This window comes from Helianthus annuus, chromosome 12 (assembly GCF_002127325.2).
Source record: "Helianthus annuus cultivar XRQ/B chromosome 12, HanXRQr2.0-SUNRISE, whole genome shotgun sequence".
In the NCBI taxonomy this organism is placed as follows: Eukaryota; Viridiplantae; Streptophyta; class Magnoliopsida; order Asterales; family Asteraceae; genus Helianthus; species Helianthus annuus.
The window spans coordinates 147,824,910-147,834,465 of NC_035444.2; the positions used below are offsets into that span (position 1 = coordinate 147,824,910).

Genomic DNA, 9,556 nt, shown 5'->3' on the forward strand with positions numbered 1-9,556 from the left:
ATCTGATTCTACACTCTCTAAGTGGAAGTATATGCTTCCTACCTGAGAGTGAATCGTGTCAAATCTTGCGGGGACCTTCTGTAAGTATTCTTTCGTGCTTTTCGTTCGTTTTAGCGTTAAAGTCAAACTGTGTTTGACTTTCTGCATTGACCAGTTTATGGTCAACGTGAAGTTCATTTGAACTTCATAACGTGAGCGTAATCACGATGGTTATAGTCCCTAGTAACTATACCTACTGATTACCACGTTATCTAGGCTTAGTGACGAGTCGTAGTTTCGGCCAAAATGCGTTTTTTCATGTATTTTGTAACCAAACTACTCTAGGGTATCAAAACCGTTTGTTTTGATACCAAACCTGTTTTCTAACTTGACTAAACATGTTCTAGCATGTTTAGCTCGTCACTTTTAGAATTGTGCTTGTCTAGGGTCGTAAAGGTAAGCGATCTAAACAATCGCTTATACTTTCGAACCCGACCCATTTGGTCGATCTTTAGGATCCGACCAAACACTTTAGGTTACCATAGTTGTATAGGGAATAACCTTCCGAGGTTATACCTTATGGTCACGTCGTTTAAATAGTTGTATGATAAGTAGTTCTTATGCCTTAGGAAAATTACCAAAATACCCTTTTTGACATATAAACTGATTTGGTAACAATATTAAACATGTTAAGGCATATCTTGCTTGTCATATGACTAGTTAGGCATTCCGAACACGTTTTACGCGAACGACGCGTTAAAGTGGCATAAGCTACCTAAACGGGTCGTAACGGGTCAAAAGCACTTAGGATAGGTTTCGTTTTAGTATGTAGGCTTTGTTAAACCATATTACATAAGTTTCCACACTTATTTGGTTTACGAACCCTCGTACTACCCGATCCTCCGATTAGGTCCGTTTATTAATGTAGATACCTATATTAGGTGCCGTTTGAATCCGTGATCTTCTAGCTTTGCTTGGTGATATCTAAAGTCTATTGAGCAATCTCAAGTGAGTACATAGTCCCCTCTTTTACTGTTTTCCAAACTTTTTGGGGTGAAACACATGTGCCTACTTGTTACTTTCATGCTTTCCATGTTTTCATATCATATGCTTGTTATGTTCAATAGTACACTTATAGTACATGATTTCATTGTGTTTTTGCTATGTATGTCCTTTCTAGCATACTTAGTACATCGTTTTACATTACATTTTATGCTATGTATGTCCATTGTGTGCATACTTAGTACATTGTTTTACATTACATTTCACGATATGTATGTTCATTTGATTGCATACTTAGTGCATTGTTTTCACATGCTTACATTTTGGTATAACATTTGGTTGTTTAAATGGGACAAAAATACATTCATTAACATTAGCTACGCCGTTCGTTAGTAGGTAGTGGTACCATAGGAATTGACAACTCCCATTCCTGACATCCTAGGTATGTTTGGATGAAAGGAATGACCGAATTCGATATACATAACTCAGATAAACTTTAATTTGTTTAAACGTTATCGCCGCAGTCACAAGGCTTGAATGTATGCATTTTCACAATACTGCATAGATGTTTGTATCAGTATAGCATGCATTTCCACAAAACATAACTTTGATTTAAACCGAGTTTTACTTCAATACTTTGTTTTGTGCATTTTACCTATGGTTTAGTTGATGCATTTCACTTGCCATACATATCATTTTGGTTACACATTACATGATTTACATTTGACACATAAACATTTTCAACATTGGTTATACATCACATGATTTACATTTTGACATAAACATTTTGACATAAACATTTTGACATATTATTCAATACATTTGGCAATTGGTTTAAACATAGACATTTTACATTGGTGGTTTGTTTGGGTAAGTGATTTAAGTAACGAGGCGTGTGTAATGTGGTATAAGCATGGTGGATACGCCGCTGGTACTTCCTATATATAAGTGCTTGTATTATATTACATGTCGTAGCGTTATTTAATTCATTCAATTTGGACTTATACATTTTTACACAAATAACATATTTTTCACAAGACTTTGTTTTACAAAACAGTTTATTTTATACAACTTATTTTACTTGGTTATTCATTTAACCATACATTATTCTTTTACTATACATATCATCTGATCTTACCGCTTTTCAAATGATTTACAAAACAAAACAATTTACAAGGTTCATGACTGACTTTTGTTAAACAACTTTTTTTTCTAAAACTTATAAGTCATGAATCCTATTTTCACAAAACCTATGTATCTCACATGCATTTTTATGCTGACATACCTATTTTCACATGTGTTTCAGGAGCTAATGCATAGGATGTTCGTGACACGCTAGGGTGAACTTGGGCCTTAGTGACATAAAATGAAGCTAGACTAGTTAAAACATGTTATGTACTCTTTGTTTCATTTTGTTTTAAGACAATGTAACTCTTTGGTTTGATGAATAAAATATAACTTTGTATGCCATGGTTGTGAAACAATAATTCTGTTACAACACTCCCCGACGTTTCTGTCACGATTTGATGTTTTACGTGGTCGGGGTGTGACAGAAGAGTTGGTATCAGAGCCAATGGTTATAGGGAATTAGGTTATTAGTAATGCTTTGACCTAGACTAAAACCTTTCTAGGACCCCAACACAAGTTGTCTTGTGTTTAGATCTTAAAACATGCACTTCACCTATCCTTAGGTGATTACCAAAACAAGAACCCAATTTTCTAAAACGATTTTTGAAAAACAATCTTCTGTTTTCAAATGATTTATTATATGGTTTTGAACCCTTTTGATTTTTCAAATTGATTTTGAAAATTTATCATTTGTTTTTGAATGATTCTTTTGGCCTTGAGCCTTCCAAGTTTTCAAAATCTCGTCAAAGTTTTGGGTTCTAAATAGTGTGAACACGTGCAAACTGGAAGGGTGAATGCATGTACCCTGGGTTTTCTGTCTAAGGCTAGAGTGTTCGTACAAATCCACATAATCGGACCAGTCACTCTTACCTGGGAACTCTTGGGGTGAGTGTTCACTTATAGGCGAGCATGTTTTCGCTAAGCATTATTTATGGACCCATTTACTTTGATTAGTCACTGTGTGTCGCTTGTCTGCTTTGTGATACGGACAAATGACCACCATCCTTGTTTTTGTTGATTTTGTTTCATCTCGTTCTTTTCATCTAATCATCTCACTCGTTTCCTCTCATGTTTCCTCTTTTTAGCATGCCTCCTCGACGTGAAAACCCATTATCCAATGCCGAAATGGCAGACATTCTGGCACAGCACATGGCTGCCGCACTCCCAAACATTATCGCTCAGGTGAACCAAGCCAATAACAATCAGAATGCTCCTTGTAACTTCAAGAGCTTCAATTCGGCTAAACCACTCAAGTTCAGTGGTACTGAAGGGGCAACTGGGCTCCTTCAATGGTTCGAGAGCATTGAGAGTACATTCCGTCACGTTCTGTGTCCTGAGAACCGGAAGGTCGAGTTCGCTTTTAGCGTATTTCAGAAGAGGGATTTGACATGGTAGAACGGGGTTATGAGAGATCGTGGTGCTGAAGTTGCTTTAGCACAAACATGGGCTGAATTAAGAACTCTTATGATGAGGGAGTTTTGTCCTCGTCATGAACTGCGAGCTCTAGAAAGGGAGTTTGATGATCTGAAGCAAGAAAGTGGTGAGCACCGGGCGTATACTGATAGGTATGAGGAGTTAAGCTTACTTTGCCCAACAATGGTAACCCCACTCGAGAAGGCTATCGAGAGGTACATCGACGGTCTACCTGACTCAGTGCAAGACATCGTTACTGGTAGTAATCCTACCACTGTCCGTCAGGCGATCGAGCTATTTGCGACGTTGACTGAGTAGCAGATTCGAAAGGGTAAGTTGCACAGGAAGGGTGACAAGAAGGGTAAGAAGCAGGAGTCTGATAAGAAGGATAGCAAGAAAAGTAAAAACAAGCAGGGTAAGGATTCGGGTTCTGCAAAGGGTTCTAGGAAGCGTAAGGCTTCCTAAAATTTTGCTCTCACTGCCCAAGCTAACCAGGCAGCTCCCAATCAGCCTGCATAACCGCCAGCTAAGAAACAGTATGCAGGGAATGCACCTTTGTGCAACAGATGCAATAGCCACCATCGGCCACAAGTTCAATGTCGTTTCTATACCAACTGTGGGAAGTCAGGTCATCTTTCTGAGGTCTGTCGTTTTGCTCAGAATCTAGCTGCACGTAATCCAGCTCGGCAGGCTGCTCAACCGCCTGTTCAACAGCAAGCACAAGCTGCACGACCTCACTTTCCTCCTGGCTCGTGCTTTAATTGTGGAGACCTGACCCATTATCGAAACCAGTGTCCAAGGCTGGTTAATGCAAATCAGAATCAAGCTCCAGCTCGAGGTCGAGCTTTTAACATGAATGCACAAGAGGCGCAAGCAGACAATGAAGTGGTGAATGGTACGTTCTTTGTTAATAACCAACCCGCATCTATTCTTTTTTATTCAGGGGCTGATAAAAGTTTTGTGTCTTTATCTTTCGAGCCATTGCTTCGCGTGTCTAGAACGAAACTAGGGGCTGTTTGGCAACCCTCTTAATGAATCATTAAGAGGTGGACCTCTTATTCGGACAGAGGTGGAGGTGTTTGGTTGTGCCTCTTAATGGGAAACCTCTTAATGATTCAGTGCTGAATCATTCAGATATATCAACATGCTGAATGAAAAAAAAGACCGTGGTTGCCCCCTTTCACCTCTGATGGACAAGAAACCCTAACCTCTCAAAACCTCCGCCCCCACCCCGTCTCCTCACCACCTCCCGCCGCCCTCCTCCTCCTCTCCTCGTCTCCTCACCACCGAACACCTCCCACAGCCCTCATCCTCCCTCTCTTCCACCAAAAAACCCCTCTCCTCCGACGACCGCCGCCCTCAGCCTCCCTCTCCTGCCGACAACCGCCGCCCTTCCTCCTCCCTCTCTTCCACCCAACAGCGACTCCACCCAGGTTCGTTTTTCCTTGGTTTTTTTTTTGTATTAAACTGATTTTCATTTATATTATGATGTGTTTATTTTTCTGATTTGGTTATGGTTTGGTTTTTCTGATGTGTTTATATTAAACTGATTTATATTAAACTGATTTGGTTATGGTTTGATTTTCATTTATATTAAACTGATTTACTCATTATTATGATGTGTTTATGTTTCTGATTTGGTTATGGTTTGGTTTTCTGATTTAGATCTTGACTTTTACGGGTTTAGTTTGAATAATTTGTGTGTGAAAATGGTGTGTATATGTTGACGATGATGTAACAGATTTGGTTTTAGAATGGTGTTGGTGTTGCTTTCAACTGCTTCTGCCTTGCTCCTGTTTTGAATGTTTCTGTTTTAATTTAATAATATGCTTTGTGCCTTGACTTTTCGTTTGATTGTGTGTGTGTTTAGAATCAAAACCAAATAAGTGCTGTTAATAATATCCACCTCCAGTTTTGATTGTTTATGTTTTAATTTAATAATATGCTTTGTGCCTTGACTTTTCGTTTGATTGTGTGTGTGTTTAGAATCACCCTTAGGCCATGGGTATGGGGCTTGGGTTAGGGGAAAACGCCCAAGCCACCACCCCGGGGGGCTTGAGTTTGGGCGTGGCCCCCTTTGGCGTGGGTTTAAAGCCGGGCGTGGGGCGGCCAAACAAGGTGACATGGCGGGATCTCAATGGCCATGTGTCAACTCATGCCCCCAACCCAAGCCCTAGCATACCCCATGGGCGTGGGTTTTTTTCCCATTCCACGTGTCAACCAATGCCCAACCCAAGCCCCACCATAAAAACACTATTTAAAACACATACACTATTTAACTAAAATTCTATTTAAATTTACGTTTAACTAAAATTCTTGTGTGTTTATGTGTGTACCCATGTTTTCTTTCTAGATATTCTAGTGAACACTTTCAGATAGTTGTTATATTAGAAATATTGGATAATTGGTATGATTGAGGTGGTTTAAATCCCTAATCTTTAGGATCCAAGAACCAAAGAAATGGCAAAAAGGATTAGGATTAATTGGAAGCAAGAAGGTGTTGAAAAAACCTTTCTTGAAGCATGTGTTCATGAAATAACCGTTAATGGACGTGAAGGAAGTAGTCTTAAACAAGCGTCATGGAAAACTGTAGCTGAAAATTTGAAAACACAACATAATTTCATAGTGGAACAACGTCAAATGAAGAATCACTATGATTTTCTAAAAGGAAAATTTGCAGCTTGGTTAAAGCTTAAAAACAAAACCGGGAATGTCTATGATCCAGTTACAAACAGTTTTAACTTGTCAGAAGAAGAGTGGCAGATTGAGATGAAGGTATCTGTTTTATACTAATAATTAGTAGTGGTATATTTCATTAATTTTATAGTATTTTAAAATATTTCTTCACACAGTCTAACAAGTATGTAGAAGCTTTGAGAAGTGCGCCACTTGCTTTCCCCGAGCTTTGTTGTCAATTGTATGAGGGGTCTACTTCAAATGGGTTTGATAGTTGGGGGCCAAGTTCTACGCTTCCTCATCCTTCTGAGGAAGTGAATGAGCACAACTTGGATGGTATGGATGTCGAATGCACTCAAGTGGATTCCCCAGGTAAAGGTGTTAGTGAGGAGTCAAGAATACACGCAAGAATTATTGCATGGTACTTCTACACAATGTCATGAGATGATGCGTCTTTCACGTGGATTTATGACTCCCTACCGTGGTACGAGGTATTGGTTAGCCGATTTTAGACGACAACGTGCGTTAACTAAGGAAGAAAGATTCAATCATGCTCACGCACAACTCATAAATGTCATTGAACGTGCATATGGTGTTCTAAAGGCGAGATTCCCAATCCTAAAGCAAATGGCTCCCTTTTCTTTTCCAATACAAAGAGACATTGTGATTGCTTGTTTCGCCGTCCATAATTTTATAAGGAAATGCAATATTTATGATCAGTTATTTATGGACTATGATGAGAACACGATGTTTCATGAAATGCAAAGTGGGGAAAATGATGGCCTGCTAGTTCAAGACATAGAGTGGGGTTCACAAGGTATTGACTACATGACTTCTTTACGTAACCAGATTGCTAATCAGTTGCTTTCAAATGAATCAAATTAAAATTGTATGTAGAGTTGTGTTATTTGTATTTGGATATCGTATGTTGTGTTGTTTTGTATTTGGATTTAAAGGATTGATGTCTAGTTTGGATTTTCTATGGCGTTTTGTATTTTTCTTTTACAAATTTTCATCAATCTGTACACTATTCAGAGCTCTTGCCAAACAGATACTTTTCATTCAGCACATAATAGTTCAGAGGGGTAACATAGTCATTCTACACAGTCATTCAGAGATACAACCAAACAGCTCTTAATGGTTCAGCACTTACTGGTTCAGAGCCTCTTACCCATTCAGGCCTCTTACTGGTTCAGCACTTACTGGTTCAGCACTTGCCAAACAGCCCCTAGGTAAGCCTTTGACAGTAGAAGTTGCTAGCGGTAAACCCGTTGTTCTTGATTCTGTTCTTCGCAACTGCCAGTTGAACCTTAACAACCATCTTTTTCCCATTGACCTCACGCCTATGCAACTTGGAAGCTTCAACATTATTGTGGGTATGGATTGGTTAGCCAAGCATCGCGCAGAGGTAGTTTGTTTTGAGAAGATCGTTCGTGTGCCGCTTTCGTCAGGTGAGATCCTACAGGTTCGTGGTGAGAAACCTGCTCGTAGCCTCAAGCTTATGTCTTGTTTTCAAGCTCGGAAGTATCTGCGAAAGAACTATGTGGCCTTCTTGGCACTAGTTACAGCAAATAAAGGCAAAGGTAAGTCTATTACGATATCCCCGTTGTTCGGGATTATTCGGAGCTGTTTCCTGAAGAGTTACCTGGTCTACCTCCAGCACGCCTAGTCGAGTTCCGTATTGATCTCGTACCTGGTGCAAATCCTATTGCCAGAGCTCCATATCGTCTTGCACCGTCTGAGATGCAAGAGTTGTCTAAGCAACTTCAGGAGCTTTCTGATAAAGGTTTTATTCGTTCGAGTTTTTCACCTTGGGGTGCTCCCATTCTTTTTGTCAAGAAGAAGGATGGATCCTTCAGAATGTGCATCGATTATCGTGTGCTGAACAAGCTTACCATCAAGAATCGATATCCCCTACCTCGCATTGATGATCTCTTTGACCAGTTACAGGGTGCTACTTGCTTTTCGAAGATCGACCTTCATTCTGGGTATCATCAACTTCGTGTGCATGAAGAGGATATTCCCAAGACAGCATTCCGCACTCGTGATGGGCATTATGAGTTCACAATCATGCCATTCGATTTGACCAATGCTCTTGCTGTTTTCATGGACTTAATGAATAGGGTCTGCAAGCCTTATTTAGATAAGTTCATTATCGTTTTTATTGATGATATCTTCATTTATTCTAAGACGCGAGCTGATCACGAGCAACATCTTCGTCTTACTCTGGAACTCCTGAAGAAAGAGCAACTTTTTGCCAAATTCTCCAAGTGCGAATTTTGGCTTAAGGAAGTTCAATTTTGGGACATATTGTCAACGAACAAGGTATTCATGTAGATCCCTCCAAGATCAGTGTGATTAAGGATTGGGATACGCCTACTACTCCTACTAAGGTTCGTTCTTTTCTTGGTCTTGCGGGTTATTACCGCCGCTTCATCGAGAACTTCTTGAAGATTGCAGTTCCCTTAACTGCTCTAACTCAGAAGAACAAACCCTTTGAATGGGGTTCTAAGCAAGAGGAAGCATTACAGACCTTGAAGCAGAAGCTTTGCGACGCACCTATTCTGACTTTGCCTGAGGGCAATGATGATTTTGTCATTTATTGCGATGCATCTAAATTGGGTCATGGCTGTGTTCTGATGCAAAGGAACAAAGTCATAGCCTACGCATCAAGGCAGTTGAAGGTGCATGAGAGAAACTACACCACTCATGATCTTGAGTTAGGTGCAGTTGTCTTCGCTCTCAAAATCTGGAGACACTATTTGTATGGCACAAAATGTGTGGTTTTCACTGACCACAAAAGTCTTCAGCATATCTTTAATCAGAAAGAACTCAACATGAGGCAAAGACGTTGGGTAGAACTCCTAAACGACTATGATTGCGAAATTCGCTACCATCCTGGTAAAGCGAATGTTGTGGCTGACGCATTGAGTCGTAAGGAACGTACTAAGCTTCATTGTGTTCGTCTTCAATCTGCTGTTCAAGCTCGATTCGATATCCAAGCACGCATTTCTCAGGCTCAGCATGCTTGTGTTTCACAGACTTGATGGGTAAGGAATTACCCTATCACATTAAGCCTGATCTTTTGCTGAAGGAAGATGGATCGTATTATTTCATGGATCGTTTGTGGGTCCCAAGCCAAGATGATCTTCGCACCTTGCTTATGGATGAAGCCCATAAGTCTCGTTATTCTATTCATCCTGGCTCAGACAAAATGTATAAGGGTCTTCGTACGCGGTATTAGTGGCCTGGTATGAAGAAGGATATTGCCTTGTACGTTTCAAAATGCCTTACTTGTCTTAAGGTTAAGGCTGAACACCAACATCCTTCTGGTCTTTTGGAGCAACCAGAGATTCCA

At 40.0% G+C, this 9,556-nt stretch overlaps 1 protein-coding gene across 1 annotated transcript; it reads left to right on the plus strand.

Annotated features, from left to right (window-relative positions):
- The first annotated feature begins 5,871 nt into the window (after positions 1-5,871).
- On the plus strand, positions 5,872-6,641 carry LOC110893424 (L10-interacting MYB domain-containing protein-like). The gene is made up of 2 exons (XM_022140535.2): positions 5,872-6,297; positions 6,375-6,641. Exons 1-2 carry the CDS (start codon positions 5,983-5,985, stop codon positions 6,639-6,641), a joined length of 582 nt encoding a protein of 193 aa, XP_021996227.1. The 5' UTR covers positions 5,872-5,982.
- Positions 6,642-9,556: the final 2,915 nt, after the last annotated feature.

Excerpts from the sequence above, each read along its gene's own strand:
- LOC110893424 (XM_022140535.2), top strand. The coding sequence starts at position 5,983 with ATGGCAAAAAGGATTAGGATTAATTGGAAGCAAGAAGGTGTTGAAAAA. Across the intron at positions 6,298-6,374 it reads AGTGGCAGATTGAGATGAAG|TCTAACAAGTATGTAGAAGC; the intron begins GTATCTGTTTTA and ends TTCTTCACACAG.